The sequence below is a fragment of the Sphaerodactylus townsendi genome, linkage group LG01 (assembly GCF_021028975.2).
Source record: "Sphaerodactylus townsendi isolate TG3544 linkage group LG01, MPM_Stown_v2.3, whole genome shotgun sequence".
NCBI classification, from domain to species: domain Eukaryota; kingdom Metazoa; phylum Chordata; class Lepidosauria; order Squamata; family Sphaerodactylidae; genus Sphaerodactylus; species Sphaerodactylus townsendi.
In genome coordinates, this window is record NC_059425.1 from 64,882,427 (window position 1) to 64,905,044 (window position 22,618).

At 40.9% G+C, this 22,618-nt stretch overlaps 1 protein-coding gene across 7 annotated transcripts in view; it reads right to left on the reverse strand.

Annotated features, from left to right (window-relative positions):
- Nucleotides 1-22,618, reverse strand: part of CDC42BPA (CDC42 binding protein kinase alpha) — a 201,204-nt gene that overhangs the window by 75,974 nt on the left and 102,612 nt on the right. For all 7 annotated transcript variants that reach the window (XM_048508656.1, XM_048509047.1, XM_048508957.1 and 4 more), the window contains exons 6-11: nt 17,723-17,816; nt 14,531-14,731; nt 12,971-13,219; nt 12,197-12,276; nt 9,872-10,038; nt 7,940-8,062 (exon numbers count right to left, since the gene is read on the reverse strand). In XM_048508656.1, coding sequence (XP_048364613.1) covers nt 7,940-8,062; nt 9,872-10,038; nt 12,197-12,276; nt 12,971-13,219; nt 14,531-14,731; nt 17,723-17,816 — 914 coding nt within the window. The remainder of the gene's footprint in view (nt 1-7,939; nt 8,063-9,871; nt 10,039-12,196; nt 12,277-12,970; nt 13,220-14,530; nt 14,732-17,722; nt 17,817-22,618) is intronic.

The following is a 22,618-nucleotide window of genomic DNA, read 5'->3' on the forward strand; positions in this document are numbered from 1 at the left end:
TTTATTTCAGAACAAAACGGTTAGTCACTTTAAAAACAAACATGTTTGTAAAGATACAACTAAAACAAGCCAAGTATGTCACAAACTGTAGAACAAAAACATACAAACCCATTACTGAAAAGATGAACGGAAAAAGCAAGTCTGTTGTATTTGTTTAATATTTTTGTGTTTCAAAAAGGAATTTTAAATAAATCTTTAAATAGAGCTGTCATTGACTTTTTAAAAAATGAAAACCCATGGCTGCACCCAAAGAACAGTGACCAGAACTCTGCATGTGGAACAGATCTCTTCTTCCTCCTCTGTTTCTGGTGGCCTTCCATACCACCTGAAAAGCTGATCTTTAGGTGGGGGGGGGGGGGGGCTGTCAGGAAGTGAGCTGCAGGACTGCTGTCTGAGAGTGAAATCATGTCATCTCCCCCATATAGAAGCAATAGTGTGTGCTGCTTGTGCAATGGCACAGTTAGATCCTGGACCCCAATCTAGGAAAAGCCACGTCTCTATCAGCATTTAAGTACAACCCATCTTATGTGAATTAGGTGCCAATTTCATGCTCCACCTTGTAATGAACATGGTTCTAGAAGGGTAACTCTTACAGCTACCTCCTTTGGTGCCCAAGCCATTGGAATGCGGAAATTCTATACACAGCTAGACTCTACCATGTAAAATTCTTGTATCTTAAAAAAAAAACCTTTAGAAATCTTAATAGTTAGATTTAGCTCAGTGCCAGAAATTAGCTCTCCCCTGAACTTACCAGTCCAAGAAAGTTCATATGCAGTTAGATTGCCAAATTAAATCTGCCCTTCGTGTGTCAGCTACTTTTTTCTCTGGCTACTCTTTGTTTTAAATTTTTTCACTAAATTAAAGATTCCTCAAAGTTTTCTCATGTTTAACTCAGATACCAGAATACAGTAACTTTCATCTTATCAACTGAAAACATATGTTAACTCATCATTTTACAGGATTAGAGAAAGACAAAAATGTTATAACTTCCTAAAACTCCTGCTGAGCAGAGTCTCAGACATGACACATTACTGCTGTTATTTACACCAGAAATGTTCTCTGGCATATTTTAGCTATTTTTTAAAAAATCACATTTGCCTTTTAAGTAATCTACAGTGCCATCCTAAGAAGACTTATACCCTTGTAATACTGCTTAGGATAGCACAATGAAGTAATAAAGATTTCAGTGTATTGTCAAAGGCTTTCACGGTCGGAATCACTGAGGTGCTGTGTGGTTTCTGGGCTGTATAGCTGTGTTCTAGCAGCATTCTCTCCTGAAGTTTCGCCTGCATCTGTGGCTGGCATCTTCAGAGGATCTGATAGTCGGAAAGCAAGTGGAGTATACTCCAACAGGTATATATTCCACTTGCTTTCCTACTATCAGATCCTCTGAAGATGCCAGCCACAGATGCAGGCAAAACATCAGGAGAGAATGCTGCTAGAACACGGCCATACAGCCCAGAAACCACACAGCACCCCAATAAAGACTTCATTTAAACTCCAGTTCCTATAATAGTTTATCGTTAGACCATTTTGTTTACAGAACAATAAGAAAAGTGTAAGGAGTTTATTTAGGCCTGATCTAGTCTATATATATAAAAAGCTAACAGTGTTTTTGTTGATGATAGTATAACTCAGTAACTGCTGGGCCAATTCCTCTGAAAATTCCCAGCTACTATAGTCAGCCTGGTGAGAGTGTTTTTAGATGTTCACATACCTGAAATTTCACACCTGGCCCAGTAAAACGCCTTTTTTCCTGGCGCTCCATGCTGAAGGACATGCTTCTGGCCTGCCTGTGTAACTATTGCCCGCCAGAATGTCTGATGCTGCTTAGAATGTTCACTCAGATGGCCAGATATGAGCAGTGGAAACAGTACATAGGCAGTAACTCGAGTGGAAGTGAAACACATTCACACACATACACATGAGGGACAGGGAAGGGAGGGAGAAGGAGGGGTGGCATGCAAGGGAAGAGAGGGAGGGAGAGGAAAGGGACGGAGGGGGAGGCATGCAAGGGAAGAGAAGTGAGAGAGGGGAGAGAGTGAGGGGTGGCATGCAAGGGAGGGGAGGCAAGGGGTCCAGTATCTTGATATGACCCACCCACCCTAGGGGAGGAAAAGGGAAGGGAAGGAGGGGGAGGGGTGGCATGCAAGGGAAGAGACGTGAGGGAGGGAAGAGAGTGAGGGGCGACATGCAAGGGACAGGAGGGAGGGGCCAGGCACCCTAGATTCCATGAATGCTGCGGTTACAGTTAAGAAAACCAGGCACGCATTACTCAGGAATGCGCTCGTTTTGGCAACCCTTGGCCTACTTTGAATGGCTGCATCGTGCCCCTCAGAGGGTTTCCTCAGAAGCGACACCCATTGCAACCAACCAAACTTACTCCCAGGTAAAGGATCATGACCAGCCAGCCTAGATATGTGGGAGGGGTGCCTTTCCATTCCCCGCCCCCAAGGAATGTGGGCACACACAGCACTGACATCACACAGTATCAGGCTGCATGTTTGCATGAGCACGTACTGCTGGCCTCTGCAATGGATTTGCTGCTACTGTTCTTTTCCCATTTCACCATAATAAGCCACAGCAACGCGTGGCCGGGCCCTGCTAGTTCTAGATAAAAGAGCAGAATCATCCGCATACAGAAGGAGAGGTGTTCTCCTGGGGCCGATGAGGCTAGGTATTAAGGATTTCCAGGTGCCACTGTGGGGTGGAAGCTCTTTTTGTTTCTGAGATGCCCACATGGTTCCTTTTAAACAAGCAGATGAACCAACAAGGCAGAGCTGAAACATACTTGGCAAGGGGCACACAAAGAAAAATGAGAGAAAATAACACAATGGTGACAGCAACTCTTAGAAATGAAATAAGAAATTTGGTTTTGTGACACCAGCCACTCCAATAATTTAAAACCCTATGTCCATCCTTCTCCACTGGTTACAGAACAGAATCCTGGTTACTCAAGGCAACTATCTCAACTTTATGCAATAGTTTCCACTGTGTGGCGTTATAAATAGCAACTTCTATATCATGTCACATAGATAATACTGATGATATGAAAGCAATTTTCAAGTTAACATAAGAAAATACCATGCAGGAAATTCAAAATGTGTAACTTTAAAGAGAAAAGAAAATTTTCCCTTGAAAAGATTAGTCTTCTCCTATTTTAGCATATTCCAGGATGCAAGAGTGGTATCAAAAACCACCTTCTTACTGTCAAGTAGAAGGGTACAGGCACATAAGATCAGCTTCTAATTTTCTAAGCATTCACTGTGAGCTGCAGCTTGAAAAAGATGTTTCTATTTCAAAACCAATTTCACAAGAACCTGCAAGAACTGGAAATTTTTTTTCAAGAATCTTGTCTCTAAATTGTGAATTTGTATAATGATTTTGATCCCAACTTAAAAGCCATTTCTTGAAACAAGTAGGCTTCTCCACAGAATGTTATATGAGCCATACATTCTATATAAGCCCTCGTTTCTGGAGATCTGATTTACAAAAACAACCAAATAAGATGACAAACTCTTTCATAAGTATCCTAACAAAAGTTTGAATGCCAGAGTTATGCAGCATAGGTTTTTCCATCTACAGTTCCCTTGGACAGAAAACACATTCTTGTTAAACTGTGTGATTCCAGAAAAACAGCTATATTTTAAGAGATTTTTTAAAAATTCAAATAGAATGATATTATTTTCCAATTTTATTCCAACTATGCAGCCAAACCACTGACACACTTTAAAATGCCAAGATAACAAGGAGTTTAGTTCCATCACTGTTTATTTAAATATGATTACAATCAGAATTGTGATCACAAACTCTTCATGTCTGAAATATCAAGAACCAATATCAATTCAAAAAGAATTCAGGCTCCCATGACAACACATATAATCATGATGGGGATGAATAATTTAATTACACAGAGGGAGAGCGAGTGAGAGAGAGAGGGAGAGAGAGAGAGAGAATAACAAACTCTGCCTCCAAAGATTGGCAAGTTTCCAAGATTTATAGCTACATTCCATGTATTCACAAAGACAACTGGAAGGCAGAGAGGGTGTGGAGAGAATAAATTGCAGAAACCTTGCTGGAAGAAAATAAGTCACAATTTTTACTGAGTATCACCTCAGGATTAGTTAGAGTAGCACTGAGGCTGGATCCAGCATTGAGCAATCTATTGTCAAAGGCTTTCACTGGGGTGTTGTGTGGTTTCCGGGCTGTATGGCCGTGTTCTAGTAGCATTTTCTCCTGACGTTTTGCCTGCATCTGTGGTTGGCATCTTCAGAGGATCTGATGGTAGAAAAGCAAGTGGAGTATATATACCTGTGGAATGTCCAGGGTAAGAGAAAGAACCATTTGCCTGTTAACAAGTGTAAAGGGTGCAATTAGCAAGCTTGATTTGCATGTGTTGGGTGGGATCCTCCCATTTAACATGTGAGTAACCATGAAGATAGAATAATCAATTAGTGAGGGCATCTGCATTGTAGTAGCCTGGCCTTTTGATCCCTTTGATTGCTTACTGCCTGGAGACATCCTTTGTCTGGGGGGTGTTTATTAGTCACTGTCTTGATTCTAGTGTTATTCAGTACTGGTAGCCAAATTTTGTTCATTTTCATGGTTTCTTCCTTTCTGTTGAAATTGTCCATGTGCTTGTGGATTTCAGTGGCGTCTCTGTGTAGTCTGACATAGTGGTTGTCAGAGTGGTCCAGAATTTCTGTGTTTTCAAATAATATTCTGTGCCCAGCTTGGTTTATCAGGTGTTCTGCTACTGGTGATTTTTCCAGCTGAATTAGACTGCAGTGCCTTTCATGTTCTTTGATTTGTGTCTGGGTGCTGCCTTTGGTGGTCTCTATGTAGACTTGTTCACAGCTGCGAAGTACGTGGTAGACTCCTGTTGAAGTTAGAGGATTCCTCTTATCCTTTGCTGAATGAAGCATTCGTTGAATTTTCTTAATGGGTCTGTAGGTTGTTTGGAGGTTATGTTTCTTCATCAGTTTCCACAATCAGTGATTCCCTTGATGTATGGTAAGAACACTTTCCCTCTGGATGGCTGTTATCTTCTTTCCTGTTTATCTTCTTTCTTTTCTTTTTCTTCATGGTTACTCACATGCTAGATGAGTGGATCCCACCCATGCAAATCAAGCTTGCTAATTGCACCTTTTACACTTGTTAACAGGCAAATGGTTCTTTCTTCCATCCTGGAAATTCCGCAGGTATATATACTCCACTAACTTTACTACCATTAGATCCTCTGAAGATGCCAGCCACAGATGCAGGTGAAACGTCAGGAGAAAATACTACTAAAACACGGCCATACAGCCCGGAAACCACACCACATCACATTGAGCACTCTAGCTGCCAACTGAGAACACTAGCACTCAACCTAGTCTGCCTGCTGGAAGAAAACCATGCGGGATGGCAAGTTTGGGGTTTTCACTTTGCCTTGAGCCATTGTGTGGTTCCCTTACCACTTGACAGCTATAGCTGGGTGACAGCCCCTGAGCTGGGCACATAACTACGCTCATCACCTCCAAGATCACTGATGGGGGTTCCCAGACAAAGGGAGGGAGGCACATGGGCTCAGCCTCCCCTTAAGACTGAATCCAATCTGATGCCCAAACTGCCTATGAAAAGCTATGATGGAGAATACAGTGCACCAAGAGTTCCATCACAGCAAAATGACAAAACCAAGGGAAGAATGAGTGGGGAAGCCTCCACAGACTGAGAGGCCCAATACCCAGCAGTGGCTCCTTAAATTTCAATGAAGCCTTGGGCCTCCTGTTGTGTTCAGGGGGGGTTGCCCCCCAACTGGCATGATGCTGACTGGCTCCTGCCTTGGTGTCTGAGCCCCACTGCAACTGGCATAAGCTTCCACCAGGGAGTAAGAACCGTCTTCCTCACTTTCAAGCCACCTGGCTGCAAAAGTAGCCCTTGGTGAGTCCAGGGCTGTCATTTTATGGAATTTTTAACTGACTCATTCCTTACTGATTAACAAAATATATTATGAGGCATTGTCATAGGCAGACCTTTGCCAAGCAGAGTCTGAGGCAGCTCACAGCTGGTTCAACAGTTTAATGTAATCGAAGCACCAAGTACCAAAGGGTGTTATCAGAGCCAAGTTCAAAGTCCAAAACAAGACCAAAACCGGGTTCAAGCAACAAAAATACCAACAGTGGCTTTCATATCCAAACACAACATTGCTGCCACAATACAGCTTGGCTTCCAACCCCTTATATACCAAATATCCTACCCATCAGTGCAAAGCCTCATGCAACTGCATTACTTTGGTCTGGTTCCTGCAGAGACTTTGCCCTAGAGCTGCTGGCCTGCTGCTGCGTCGTTTTTTCCTGAACAATGGCATGCAGCTTCCTCTGGTGTTCCTCCCAGGGCTCTGGAGATACAGCGGGTGAGAGAGCTGGCAAGGTCTCCCTGTTTTGGTGTGATGGGCCTGGGGAATCTCAGAGCTGGGACCTGTCTGTGGCTCCCAGTTTGCACGCTCTGAGCCTCTGGACCTGGTCCTGCAGAGACTACTGAAGGTTCTGCATGAGTCTCTGGGCCAGGTCCTGTAGGTGTTAATGGAAGCTCAGGGGCAACTAATGGAGGCTCAGGGGCAGCATGCACTTTGGATCTGGAAGTTCCTATTTAGTTACCATTGCCAATATCCATTTATAGACCAAAATCCATGAATTCGTCTAATCAGTGTTTCTAAGCCAGTGCCATCACCACATAGCGTGGCAGCAAATTACATAAAGTAATTATGCACTGTGGAAGGCAGTTCTCCTTCTGTCAACCTGGACCCTAATGCTGATCAATTTCTCTAGGTGACCCTTTCCACCTTAATTCCAAGCTCTGCAAGGGGAAAAAAATCACTTTCTATCCACCTTCTCCAAACATGCATGAATTTCTACTCAGCCACACTGCCCCATCCTGAATATTCTTAGTAAGCATTTTTCTAAATTTAGAAGTCCTTTGGTTTTGAACAAGAGCCATCTCAGAGGGTGACTTTCAAGTCTTACAGAGTCCTCAGAACTTTAGATAGCAAATGGAGGCCATTCAGGATTTTAAGCAGTGTCTCCTCATCACTTGCAATGGCTTCTTGCAGCCAGAGGAGAATTAGTTTATGCTATTCAATGCCCTGAGAACAAAACCACAAGTTTCTCCTCTCATCCCTTAAAAATGCTACACAGTAAACAGGAATCAAAAACAACATTAAGTAGGCCAGTGGCAATCAGGCACAAGGGTTTTATTGAATGTATGCCTGAGATCTGCGCATCATATGAATACATCACAAATATACCTACATAAATAAAAATACCTATTTTGCTGCAGATTATTGCTACTGTTCACTCCTGAAGCTCCTTTCACCACACAGATCCCACAGCCTCCCCTCCTCAAAATCCATCCAGCCTCACACCTACATTTAATTCCCTCTCCCTGTGCTTTCCCCCACCATTACGAACCCTCTTGATCTTCCACTCACAACTGCCCAGCTGTTTGCCCCACCTGCTGTTTCCCTCACTGGCTCTCATTCTCCACTCATGTTCCCACAGTTTCTGTTTTCTTCTTCTGTCCTCTCCCTGCTTACCGTCTTCTGTTATTATCTATCCTAGCTTAATTCGCCCATTGTGTGGATTTTTTGATCCACAGATTGTGGAGCCGCCAACAGGAATTCACAAATAGTGTCACACTGATAGAAGACAAACAGAATTAGAAACTTGCTCAAAAATACAAAAAGAAAGAAAACGTAAAAGTGCAAAAAAGTCTGATTTTTATTTTCCAATGTTAAAGAACTTTCAAAGAACAAAAAAGAGCTAGAAATCTACTAAATTAAAAAAAGTGTTTTCTCCTAAACAATGGTGCATTCCCCTTTGGTGCAACTCTTTCACAAAAGAATCTCCCTCAAAACAAAACTATGATAAAACACATCAAAACATTAATAAACTAGACTTACCAGTCACCTGCTTTTTCAGCTTTTCAATTTCTTCTTTTAAGCCTTTAATTTCCACGTCCTTGCTTGCTGTTAAAGGACCATCTACAGTTGAGTAATGTAGGGCTTGAACTGTCTGCGTAGACTCTTTTCATAAAAAACAAAACAGAAACAGAAACATGAGACTTCAGTAGCACACATAGACTTTAGTGTCACATGGCAAGATCTGACATCTTGAGACCTCTACCACTATGATGTACTTCCCAAAGGAAGCCCAAGGCAGTGTTGATGGTGCACAGCAGACAAAGGAATAGATGGCTGTCACATTTTAGTGAGGAAAAAAAGTTTTAATGAATCTATTAAAGTTTTTTCAAGTTTTCCTCCCTCCAGATTGCTTGGATTTCATACTTTCCAGAGAGATTAGCACATCCTGAAGTTGAGAAACCAGCCTTCATTTCCCCCCAAAGCAAAGGAAACCCTATGAAGATATACTAAGCTATCTAACAGTTCCTGCTATAGGAATAGGAAAGCAGAATATTACATACACTGGCTCTCAAGTGACATTAAATGTACAAATGTACTAGCAAATGTATTTAATAACATTGTCTTACAACGTGATTCTACAGAAAATTATTAACAATTAGCCCTTCTCTCTCTACTCTGCTATTCTTATTCATTTTATTTAGGACATTTAGATGCCACCTCTCTAGAGTCTTGCTATTCTGGGTTCAGCTATATGTGCCCATGGCTTCCAGTACCACTTCTGTGCAGAAAGCCTCCAACTGAATTGCTCATTATCTATTTATTCTCTTTCCTTCCTTTTGGAAATGTACCTGTTGTCTTCTTCACGATCTCTAGCTGGGTGGCTTCTCATCAGTCACAACCCAGAACTTAGGTGCTAATTTATCTTTCATGCTGCTCTCTCTCCATCCCCTCCCCTTCCATTCTACTGGTTAAGTTTGTTGTTTCCTTCCAAACCCATGATTTAGTTAAATGTTTTCTCATTTTGCCAATCCTGCCACTTTCCATGTCCTTTCAGAATTTGCCTTTTTCTTTCATCTTATACTGCAAATAACCTTATTTGGTCTCTTGTCATCTCTTCATTCCATTCCCAAAAGCATTTCTGTTTCTTTTTCAAAGATTTTCTATTCTCTCAGTTCATTCTTCATTGTTATCATAATTCTCTAATATATATAGTCCATTCTTGCAGAGTCTTCAATGGTTTTTCTGTCATCTTCTTCCATCAGTCTTAATACATTCTTGAATCTGCTTTTCCCTCCTATTTCTTCGAATTCCCTCTTGTACTCTTGGATCTGCTGAGACTGGATCAACCCATTAAGATTACTTAAGTCCCTTGCTTCTGCTACTAGTTAGCATTGGGAACTCACAACCTCCCAAAATTAATCGGTAGCCTTTTCAAAATAACGCTTGCAGTGCAATCTTAAGCACACATAAATCTTTCTAAACTCACTGAAATCAATGGGTTTAGAAAGATGGAACTCTGCTTAGAACTGCAGTGTGGCACTCCATCTTTACCCTCCAGCCTTCTACTAGCAGTTGTCTTACTCCATTTCCCTCTTCCTCTAAAACATTTTGCAAGCTTGGGGACAAAGATTGTCTCAGTATAACTCCATGCAGTGCTTTATTCATTACATGTATTTTAGAAATAAACGGTGATAATCAGCTGAAAAATTCTCCAATAGTCTTTGGACATTATACGGTGTTGAACTATCTCCACATCCGCTTGCAGAAACATATTTTGTTCATCCAAAACTTTACTAAGCCAATGCTCCAACATCTGCATAAATTATTTTAAAAACCATGTTTTAAAAACTGGGGAAAAACACATTGGACGCTTCAGAAAATTTACCTCAAGTCTTGCACAATACGAAGACCATTTTATAAAACCACAATTTAGTTTAACTCCAACAAATACTCAAAGGTCCTTTCTAATACCTTGAAGTTTTCTACTAAGTTCAATTTTTTCCTGCTCCAGGCGTCTTATTCGCCTTTCATATGCCTCTGTGGCTAAGGTATCCTCAAGTGTCCTTTGAACGCTGGCATCAAGGTCCACAGCAGGTTGCCCAGCAGCAAATCTTAAACTACTGCAATCCGAAAGGACACTGAAATGATACAGAAACAACAAAACGTTGAACAGATTTTACCAGCAGTTTAACTTAAATCTTTATTCTAGCAGATCAACAATGCTATCCCCAACAGGGTGCTCTCACTGAAATACTTGGGATGTCACTGCAGGAATTCTACATTTCACATGAGGATAAACAAACTAGATTCAGCATAATTTAAAAACAACAACAACACTCGCATGGCTTACAGATACATTATATGTTATGCCTAACACATTCTGATTTGCAACTACATGTACATTTGAAAGGGAGCTGCAGCCCATCCTGATGCTCAACAACTGCACTTTTATTATACATGTAAGACAAGCACTTTTATAGCAATAACATACTAAATTATCTGATATACATTTTTAAAATGTCATATGTGAAAGTACCCACAGAGAAGGTAATGCTTTGGGCCAAGAGGGGAGTCATCTTAGAGGAGAATTCCAGCTAAAACTCTCATCTTCTGCCACTCTGACTGCTTGAAAGTGCCAACCGACCTCCCTTATACTGATGGTTGTTCGTCAAGATTATCTTGAGAGCCCATTAATTAGTTCAGTGATGGCGAACCTTTTTGAGACCGAGTGCCCAAATTGCAACCCAAACCCCACTTATTTATCGCAAAGTGCCAACCCGGCAATTTAACCTGAATGCTGAGGTTTTAGTTTAGAGAAAAACAGTTGGCTCCCTCTTCCTCCGCCTCACCCACTTGAGCAGGGGCCAGCCTGCTCTAGCCTCCAGCAAGTCCCGCGTGCACCGCTCTGTGCCTCTCTAGCATCTCTGCCTCCTCTGCCCCCCTGCTCCCGGGCAGCAACCACCCAGAGCACAGACACCAGGCCAGCCAGCCAAGTCCTCCCAGCTCACCGCAGTGCTTGCAGATCATGCTCAGTGGCCCAGGCCAGCCTAGATGTGTGTGTGTGGGGTGATTTTCCGCCCCCCACATGATGAACTCTGTGTGCGCGTGCCCACAGAGAGGGCTCCGAGTACCACCTCTGGCACCCATGCCATAGGTTCGCCATCACTGAATTAGTTTATACAATTCAACTATAAATCTGGTTTGGGAGGGGAGAACTTGCTGCCTCCCCAGAAAGTTCCATGGAGACATCTTTAATTGATTAGGAAGGCCAGGAGGCTTTGGCATGCAGTATCTATTTGTTGAGAGGGCCGGATAGGACATAAATGTGACTTGGTTAGATAGGAAACATGCGGCTGCCTCAGCTGGTGAGCCAACAGCAGGCTTGCCAGCCCAGTTTGGCTCAGGGACAGGTGGTCGGCATGGGGGTGACTGCCTCATCTGGCAAGCTCACAGAACACTCTCTAGCCCAGGTTGGAATGGGGGTGGCTGGTTGGAGTTGGAGGCTGGTTGTGCCTGGACTGGTGAGCCCACAGTGGATTGGGGTGTGTGTGTGGCTGCCTGGACTGGCAAGCCCACAGTGGGCTCACTAGGCATGATCATGAGGGTGGGGGGAATCACCTTAGTTGGCTTGCTAGCCTGATAAGCTGTCTCAAGGAGCTGGAGTCAGTCCCCCAGGCCGGATTTTTGATACCCCATTATAGACCATAGCTGAGAGACAACATTCTTTTCTTATCCCATTTTTCCCCATCCACCATGCTTGTTGCCTGAAGATACTTTGTGTAAGCTCACAAATATCATGCTTCAGTTGTAACAACCAGCACTCCTGCCATTAGAATAAGTAAGCAGAATTGGCAGTTAGCCTTTTGTTTTTTTGTATGTAAAGCTTTTTTTGCCTGATTTTTATGTGAGTTACTGAGGAATGACGTGAGCTTACCCGGTTCAGAGTTTGGCTACATTGCTGCACCAAGGCAGGGCCAGCCTTGATACCTGGTATACCACCAACTGTCGCAGACTATTAGGGCAGCTTTTACTTTACATTCTGCATGCAAGTTTCATTATGATATTGGGTAGGAGTGAACTTCTGACTTCATCCAGGAAAAACCACATATTCTTTATATGTGGCTATATTCTGCACTAAGTCATTATTCAGGAAACAGAAAAGAACAAAACGAATTTCCCATGTGCACAGATTAACTGGAGAAGAAGTAAAAATTGAACACTGGAATGTGCAACTTGTCTAATAAATTTGTGTCTAAAACATCCTGTTACTTTAGATTAATACAACTTTCTACTCACCAGTTACTTGTGTATGTGAATCCTACAAATGGCAGATGATGGCCTGAAAATGCAGTATGTGTTGGTGGGGGCATTGTCTCCTGGTGGATAAAAGAAAATTTTGAAAAATTATATTTTATTAGTTTGAGGAGGCTAGGACCTCGATGTATTTCAGTGCAGGTACAACAGAAAAGTGTTCACCCAGGGCAAGGAGCAACTAGCTCTGAAATGTAAATGAACAGCCATGCCTCTTCCCTTCTTGATAGAAAGAACATTGCACAGCTAACATAGCTGCCTTTACTAGCCTTTTAAGGTATTACAGTGGTCTGAACCATCAGGTCTAGGGTTCCTTATCCCCAGCCACATCTGCCAACTAAAGTACAGAGCAACAAAGACATTACTCTTTCCTGCTGGAAGGAAGTACATCATACAATACTGCTTCTACAGGCGCAGCCTTTCCCAGAAAGGAGAAGTGGTGAAGTTTTTAAAAAATATTGATTGTTTAAAACAATCACAACAATACTACCTGTCAAATATGTCTCATAAGGAAAACCTCAGTTTTCAAGTGTTTACACTTTGGATATAACAACATAGCTAACTTGTATACAGTTAACAGTGAAATACTAAGCAGAGTTATACTTTAATCCTTTTGACTGCTATAGACATAGAAGAATGGAACACCGTTTAGGGCTGCATTATAAACAACTCTTACTCAAGTGTCAATCTTCTGAAGAATTTAGAGCACAAAATGAAAAAAAAATCAAATTTTGGAGAAGTTGTACTCATATAACTCACAGAATTCTTTAAACAATCATCATCCACATCAAAGTTTGATGTATCAGTTGGACTGCTAACTTCAGGGATGTAAGGTGCTTCACAATTTCGAATGTTATCCCAGTCAATCCCTGCAAAGAATGGGTGGTTCTTAAAATCTTCTATCCCATTCTGTCCAAGTCTGTGTTCTCTGCTGCAGATGAGCCTACGAATGAGGTCTTTTGCATTTTCAGATACATCTGCCACTTGGACAGGAAACTGAAACCTCTCCTTAAAGAAAAGATTGTGAAAATTAGGGGAACAGCAAGATATTATGAATAGCTTCTTGCAACTAGAAGGGATCGCCAATTGATGTTATTCAGTTGCTTCCTTTCCATTGCTGCTATAGAAACTGCTCTATGTTCCTTTTTCCAGGAATCTATAGCAATAAATAATTCGGCAATGACTAAGGTTAAACATTCATTCATGCAGTGAAGATTGCTGCTGTTTGAACCTCTTAATGTTAAAACAGTACATGTATCAGAAATTCTGAGATTTCCACTACAATTTTCCTACATTTAATTATAATGCGTTGGTTTCTGCTAAGTGAGGAGTTATGCTCTGAAGCAAGACCCCTCAGTTAATGAAAGAAAGTTCTAGGATTCAACCCATGGTTAATAAATTCTACAGCTTCCTGTACACAACAAACAAACCACCCAATTACTTCCAAATCACGCAGCATAACTGTAATATATAAATACATGATGATCAAAATGTTGCCATCATATTTACTTAGAAATTATTTTAACTAGGATAGCGTATCAAAAGAAACTGTAGTACAAACATTTGATGTACTTAATAACAGAATTACAAAGATAATACAAAAGAACATTAAAGCTGATTAAAATCAAGTCCATAACCAAAACATTCTATCAGTAAAATAAGAAGTAATCCTATTATATGAAAGGCTAGCCATGGTGGTGATGACTCACTTTCAGCCAATCACCATGCACACACAGCTTGGGGGTTGCAATTACACAGAAAGGAGTAAAAACAACACAAACACAACAACGGAATGTGTATGGTTACTCACTCTCTTGTGCGCTCACCCTTCTCCCCCACTACTATACCATCTCCAGCTGCCTGAGGAGGAGAAGGCACAGGCATAAGAGGGTCATGACTGCTGGCAGCTGCAACTGTGCAGTTAACTGCTGCATGGCAATACAGGCATCCAGGAGGATGAGCAGGAGGTGGGAAAAGGAGGAGGAGGAGGGAGATAGTGACACAGGGCTGAAGGGCAAGGAAAGGCAGGAAGTATTGTCCCCTTCAGTGGGTGACATTAACCCTTATGTGCCAATGCAGGCATCTGGGAAGAGTAGGAGGACAAGGAGGAAGCTGGTGATGCAGGGTCAAGTGCATGAGGAAAGGCAGGAGGGGTTGGCCCCCTTGGTGGGTATCATTAACCCACCAACAGTTATCTACAGCCCACTATATTTGCTTTCACAATGGGCTTTACCGCTAGTCAATTTATAAATAACATAGTACCAGAATTAAGGGTTCTTCAAGATTAATAGTTTACATAAACAAAGATGAGTCACTCACTTTATGGTTCATTATTTTTCCGTAGGTCTCAACTAAGGACTCTGCATAAAAGGGAGTTTCTCCATAAAGCATTTCATACATGCAAACGCCAAGAGACCACCAGTCACATTCAGGACCATACTTTCCTTTTCCGTCTTCCATGGCCTGCAGGATTTCTGGAGAAATATAATCTGGTGTTCCAACTGCCACTGAAGACTGAACCTGCAAAAAGTAGAAGTTTCATGACTAAAAAGGATCTACAATACCATGCATACTTCTGTGTGCAGATTTGCACATTTCAAGTGGTAATGGCCATGAGAAAATGGAGCAGGCCACTCCAGGAGGCCACTCTAAGGAGGCAGGTAATGCTTTATGCCCCTCCTCTCCCCAACAACCCTTACCAGCCTCATTTAACAACTCACAGTCTAACCTTTAGGGTTCATCTGCAGATCTAGTTACTGATCACTGCTGTGAAAGCAAAATTTGCTAAAGTTTGGATGGCTGGGCACTCATTCTGTGGACATCAGGGTCACCTTCAACTGGGTATCCACAGCATTTGCCCCTCCCAAGAAAACTTTAGCAAAGTTGGCTGGTTCCTTTCAGGAGACACACACCAGCAGCCCTGCAGGAAATTAGATGCCCCTACCCAGAACAATACCCCCACAGAATTCCGCCCCAATCTCCAGCACAGAGCCAGTTGGGCATAACAGCAAGCCCCACTGAAGTCTATGGTGGGAAAAGTTAATTAATTGTTCCCACCATAGAACTTGCTGGAGAGCCTGGCAGATTCTATGCTCTGCAGTGGCTCCATTGCACCCAATGGGAAATTTCTGTGCAGCTGCACATTTTTAAAGACAGAGGCACCAGACTTTCAAGGTGGCTCCAGGAGACCCTCCTGGTAATAGCATCCAGTCTTGGTGAACTTTGCTTCTGGGGATGTGGGAGGTGGGTTGAGAGAGTTCTGAGAGAACTCAGCCAGCAGGATTCATGTGTAGGAGCGGGGAAACAAAATAAGCTTTTTGGGGGTCCATAAAATTGAACTCCCAGAAGCAAAGTTCACCAAACTCTGATGCTATTACCAGGAGGGCCTCCTGGAGCCACCTTGAAAGTCTGGTGCCTCTATCTTCAAAAATGTGCAGCCTGCCCAGAAATTCCCCATTGGGTACAATGGAGCCAAGGTACTGCAGAGCAGAGAATCTGGGCAAATTTATTGGGGTGCCTGTCAGAGATGCATTTTTAAAGCTAGCTGCACCAAAATTTCAGGGCCTCATCCGGGGACTGTCCTGATGATATCACCTGAGTTTGGTGAAGTTTGGTTCAGGGGTCCAAAGTTATGGACCCTCAAAGGATAGTCCCATCTCCTGTTAGCTCCCATTGGAAACAATGGGGGAGAGGGCACCCCCTTTGGGGGTCCATAACTTTGGACCCCCTGAACCAAACCTCACCAAACTTGGTTGGTATAATCTGGAGAGTCTCCGGATGATACCATGAAATGTTGGTGCCACAAGCTTTACACATGCACCTTCTGCAGGCACAATTGCAAAAAACACCAAAAAATACAAACAAAATCAGATGGACCCGAATTTTTCAAGTATACCCGAATATTCAGGGTATACCGGAATATATTATTTGTCTTATTTGGGCATGCAGATAATTTTATGCCCAAATAAATCCGAATTCTACCGAATTTCTAGGGTACTGACCAAGCCTAGTTGCAAGCTACATTTATTTTGATATTTATGTTTCATTTTCTTCCCAAATGAGGACCCCAAACAGATTATGACACCATTCTTCCTTCCTTCATTCCATCCTCACAATAACTACCCTGTGAAATTCATTTGTCTGAGGCAGTATGGTTGGCCTAGAATCACACAGCAAGTTTCCACATCATAGTAGTAATTCAAACCTATGTCTCCTAGATCCTACTCTGACACTCTAAGTACTACATCACATTGGTTTTCAGTGACATGCTGACTCTAAGGCTGATGCCATCACAGGAACATCAAGTGCTATTGTTTTTGTGTGAAGTGGCATTACAAGGGCTGGGTTAACCCTTCCTGCTTCCCTTTGGACCAGGTTTGAGGGAATGGAATAAGCAGATCACACTGAATGAAGGTGAATGCTCTTTCTCTCTGCTAAGTGTCAATTGCCTCCCACAATCTTTTAGAGTTGGGTCTCAACTACCACCAGCAAAAATTGCACAGATATTTGCAATATCCCCCTCCCCTCCCCAATAGTCTCTACTAGTTCAGAAACTACATTCCAGGGGTCATGAGACTTGTCTTGATTAATTGCCATACATGGCAGGGGACAACATGAAAGGGGTGAAATCACCATATCCTACTTCATCTGTCAGCAGCAAAGATCCATGCTTTATGTTGGCAGTAAAAAATATTTAAACTCCTTGTTTCAGAAATTCATGGACCCTCTCTTCTATTCACGCCTTCAATCATATGTATTTAACTCATTCTTTACTAAAAGCATCCAATCCAAGTTGACAAAACTTTCTGCAACAATACTGAGAAATAAGTGGAACTTCTCTCTGCATGCATCCTTATCAGAGATTTGAACTGCAGATTTTGGGTAAGTAATGAAACTGTCAACGTCTTTTCCATAATCTTTAATTTTTCTATAGTTCAGAAAACGAAGGAAAATTGGGAAAAAATTAAACATTTTGAGAGTATTGATATCTTTACTGGGAATAGTTCTGAAAACCAAAACAAATGTCATTTTTCCATCTATTCACAATTTCCAGTAATCTTCTGAACACTGAGGCCATAGGTTATTCTAACCATGCACTTTGAAGTTATCAATAATACTTGCCCCAAGAGATTTATCCTGTGGATTTTTTAAATACTGTTAATTTTCAAACTTCATTAACAGAAAGAGAATTCATGAAGTAGACAAGTTATGAAGCAGAAAGATCCATGTAACTATAATCAAAATCATATGAATTTTTAAAAAACAGTTGTGTATTTAATTTAAACATGGAAGTCAATTATCAGTAATGCCAGCAAAATCTAAATGTTTAGGTAGACCCTGAAATCCCTCATTTGCCAACAGAACTGCTTACCTGTTTACAAACACCACAAACAAATACGATCAACATAAGTAAAATGGCCATCTTACAAGCAGGAATGTTTATTAATATCATAAACATGGGACAGAAATGAATGGTAGTAGAAAGAATACATTAGTTATTTTCTAATTTACCGTTCCATCTTCCATCAGTTTTAGACATGAACCAAAATCTGCTAACCGAATATGTCCATTCATATCCATAAGAATGTTGTCTGGCTTGATATCCCTATAAATGAAATAATTAGGGTCAATCCACATTAATTCACATTGCGTTTGGACAAGCATAGAAAAACACTGTACATTTTTGGCAGGGAGAGCAGTGTATTAAATTGAATCACTAATAACAATGTTATTAATAATTGTTTATACTTTAGTTTTTGATTCATTCAAAGCTGATATGCCTACCTTGAAAGTTAAACATATTATATTACACAGGTGAAGCTGCCTTATGCTGAAGTAGAGCCTTGGTACAACAATTGCCTAGTCAGGCTGGCAGTGCTCTCCAGAGTCTCAGGCAGAGGTCCTTTCACATCACCTCCTGCTTAATCCTTTTAACTGGAGATGCCAGGGATTTAACATGGAACCTTCTGATAGGTTCAGAAGATGCTCTACTGCTGAGCCAAGGCCCCTTGCCAAAAGCAAGGGTTTAATCCAATTAAATAAATTTCAGTCATATAAGCTTGCATAATCACACATTTCAAACATTTAAGAGCATTTAAGTTTTCTTACAAGGGCTCAGGAATTTCCATTGATTCTTACTCCTACTGCACACCTCCACTTTGCCCCCTATGCTGTTCTTGGGGCAACATGCAACCTTTAGTTTCCAGTTCAATTTGACCAATCATTTGACTTACTAGTTGGGTGGGGTCAGCTACTTCCCAAAGCAAACAGAAGTCACAGAATTCTGGACGAGGATGGTCATGACTGGTTTCACATATTGTAAGTTACAATATTGACACTGTCTATGCCTGCACATACAGCTACAGATACCTTATATAATCCAACAAACAGATTTTCTGTAAACTACTTGGGACACTTAACTTTTAAAATATTTTTATGTAATTTATTTACTTCATTTATACTTTATTTTTCTCCACAACGGGTATCCAAAGTGGTTTATCCCATTCTCCCCTCCTCCATCATATGCTTACAGGAGAACTGACTCTAGAAAAAATAGGTGTTTTGGAATTAACTGTAATACAATTAATTCCTATAACATCAGTGTCTCCTACAACTAGATCGCCTGCCTGGACACCATTCTAATAATACTAATCTGCTTTAAGGACTCTGGCTTTGATGTCTTTATGAAATTTAAATGCTAGTGATAGCACACAACAGGATACACATTTACCAGCCAATATACACATGCCTTCGGCATGCTCAATTACTAATGTTTATTCACAAAATCACACACTCTTCAAATTTTGACTAAGGAATGCATGCCCAGCCATGTTTCATTTGCAAAATAGTTTCTTTAAAAACACATTGGTTTCATATTAAAACTGAGATGTGGGAGACTCTGACCCTGGGTTTCAAAACAAGTTAGCTGGTAAGAATGATTGTGACAAAGCTATGGCACAGAATAGATTATTTATGACTGCAACTTAATTCCTTATAAATAATCCCAAAGAAATGTATAGATGTTTTATTCACAAGGGACAAAATAGCAAAGTTTTCAGATGATGTATCCTGCACCTAAACCTTTGCTAAATTTATCTACTATATTTATACCACTTTTACCTTAATTCCAAGAGTGAACAAAAGCATTATAAAAATATTAAAACATCATTAAATGACATCAAACTTACAAAATCCATTTGTGAAAGACACGGCGTAAAACAACCAATGGTTTGCAGACTGATAATATGGACTGATCTCACATAAAGGTGAACCAAAACCTTTAGACTTTGGTCATTAACAAAATATTAGCAAGAATGGCACCAATCTAAAGATGTTTTTTTCCTGCGGGGTGTGTGTGTGTGTTCCCAGGTTCTGGGGTCAGTAGTGAGTGAGGAGGAGCTGTAGCTCAGAGGTAGATCTTCTTGAAATGAAAAATATACCAGGGTCAGTCCCCAGCATCCTCAGTTAAAATTATCAGGCAATAAGTAATGTGAAAGACCTTTACTCAAGACCCTGGACAGCCATTGCTAGTCTGAGTAGACAATAGTAGCCTTGATGACCAAGGGTATGATTCAGTATAAGACAGCTTCATGTGTTCATATGCCTCTACAGTGGCTTCACAGTGGTACCTGAAGAATGGCTTGTCCAACTGATTTCAAACTTCAGAAAGTTCATAACAAAGCAATTATTTCTTGGTAGAGAGACTATCAAATACCATGAAATGCCTGATATTTTCTTGGTGCAATTGCACAATTGCAGAATCTAAATTTCTTCTCTGAATAAATAGCATTCCTGTCTTTTCTGATACACTAAGTGTTCAGCATTATTACACACCACTATTCCTTCCCTGAGCCTTATACTACTACCTCCTGCTTCAGGAAGTAAGGTCATCCATATGACTTGAAGCATAGCTAGCATTAGATGACAGTCAGAGAAGGCAATCACCAACTCTTGTGGAGCATGGAGGACTCCCAAAGCCTCAAGAAAGCCTCAAAACCTAAGGCCTTGAAGACACAGTGTGAAGACAAAGAAATCCTTGACATCTCGGACACCGACTATGTCAGACTACGCAGAGAAGCCTCTGAAATCCACAAACATGGGACAGTTTAAACCAAAAGGAGTCTGAAATCAACAAAACCTGTCTCCTTGTACTAAAAATACCAAACCCCAAAACCAGGGACATTCAAATGCAACTGCAAATGAACTCTACCCAATCACATGCTTATGTAATTGCAAATGCAGGTGAAAGTGCAGCTGGAAAAGCAACTGCAAATACAATTGCAAATGTGACTGCAACTGCAACAGCAAATGAGATCCATTCAGACACCTGCAAATGTACCTTACCCCTCCCACACACATACCTGTGAAGTGGTCAAAGAATATTCCTCACCACACAATCACCATTGTACCACAGAGAGAAACACATCTTACAGTGACATGCTAGCCATAGAGGCTGGCAAAATGTTACCAGCAAAAAGTACCACACCATGGTTACATAGCCTGGAAAACCAACATCAACCAATGATTCTGGCTATGAAAGCCTTTGACCGTATCTAAAGCTAAGGCTCAAGAGAGGCTCAAAAGCAGGCTTAGTACAGAGATCACATCCACTTTCTTTCCCTGACAGTTTGCAGAACAGGAGTGCCCAGCTCATGGAAGAATCAATTCAGTTCAATACCTTTATTGGTATAAAGTAGACAAATAAAAACTATAAAATATTAAAGTATTAAAATTCCATTCCAATTTCTAAGTTAATTAAAAATGAATATATATAGAGCCACAGGGCCCACTTGTTAACTGAACAGTCAAAAATCCTTGAGAGGTCTCCTATTGAGAACTAGTCAGATAGATGGCAGCAGTGGATGAGATTTCTTCCAGCAAAAGACACGTTAGTTGGGTGTTGGGATAGTTTTGGAACATTGAAAGTGAAGGGTGGAGAATCCTGTTTCACAGATTGATGAATAGTGGACAGTCAAAGAGAATGTGTGGAAATGTATCAGGTCTGTCACCTGTGCAGGTGCAGCCTCTTTTAAGAACAGGAATTCGTAGGTATCTTTCATGGAGAATCAAGTTATCACTATTTTATACACATATACCCCTTTCTTCCAAGGAACTCATTCTCCCTTCTTTCATTTTATGATGTGTACATGAGTCACAAACAAACCTAAAAACCACCACTTCAGAAAATGGAGGAATAAAGCCAGAATTACTAATGCCAGTGTAATTTGATCTTCACCAGAAAATTAAAGAAGGAAGTTTGACAGGAAGGAAATACAAACAACAACCAGGGACAATAAAGAAGAACAGGGCCTACTGGGGTTGTTTGGTGCAGCATAAATTAGTCTTTTACAGAAGGATCTGGTTCCCTTGGATCTCCTACTCCAGCAAAAATTTGCCACTAAGTTGTTATGGCCCTGATTGACTCTCCAGAACACTCTGATTCTCAGTTGCCACAGTGTATGAGCAGAAGAGTCTCATCACTACAGCCTACAAGGTGAGCTAAGGCATGTTTTTGGTCTGTGCAAGGCAACAGTCTTTCCCTTCCTCATCTTCTCCTGAACATCCAGCCACAGAGAAAGTTTAACCCAACAGTTAGGATCCTATGAGTAAAGAAGTATTGTAAGAGGTAAAGCTAGAAAGGTCAGGTTTGTCAAATTGGATGTTCAGTAGAAAAAAAACATGGGTTCTAGAGAACTCAAAAGTTTGCACACAATTCTGAGATATTTTGGTCTAATAAAAAGTATGCCTACTTGAAACCTATGTCAAAGTTCAGACAGGTTCTACAGTTTAATTAATGTTTATAGGCCATCTCCTTCTGAGACTTAACACAATACAATCAAATAAAATGATACATCTCACAAACAATGCAATAGGACTAGGATCTAAACATTAAAAACAATGAAAAAGAAATATCAGACATGGTTTGCCATAAACAGAGTAAAATAGGATTACAAAAGCAGAAAATAATGCTGTAACAGCAAGATAATATAATAAACAGTGGAATACACGACATGCCTGCTATCTTTATTAAAAGCCTTGATTTTTTAATAGGGATCATGGCTACAATAAAAAGGACTAATTAGTACGTAGTGGTGAGATGACAGTATGACCACACTATACATTACCCAATTTAAACTGTAAATATCCTAAAGGCTCAAAGTGTACAAAAACAGGAACTAGAATGATTAAAAGAGTACAATCCTGTCATTTGAGAAGACACTGAAAGAGTTGGATTGGTCACAATCATAACAAATGAATATGAGAGACAGCCAAGTAAACCGTATTTATTATGTTAATTGCTAATGCAAAATTGGACTTTGAAAATAGCTTGGTTAAGCAGAAGAATGTCCAAGTCTAGAAGACTGAGACAGCAAATTAGCTGAATATGCAGAAATGACAAAACTAATG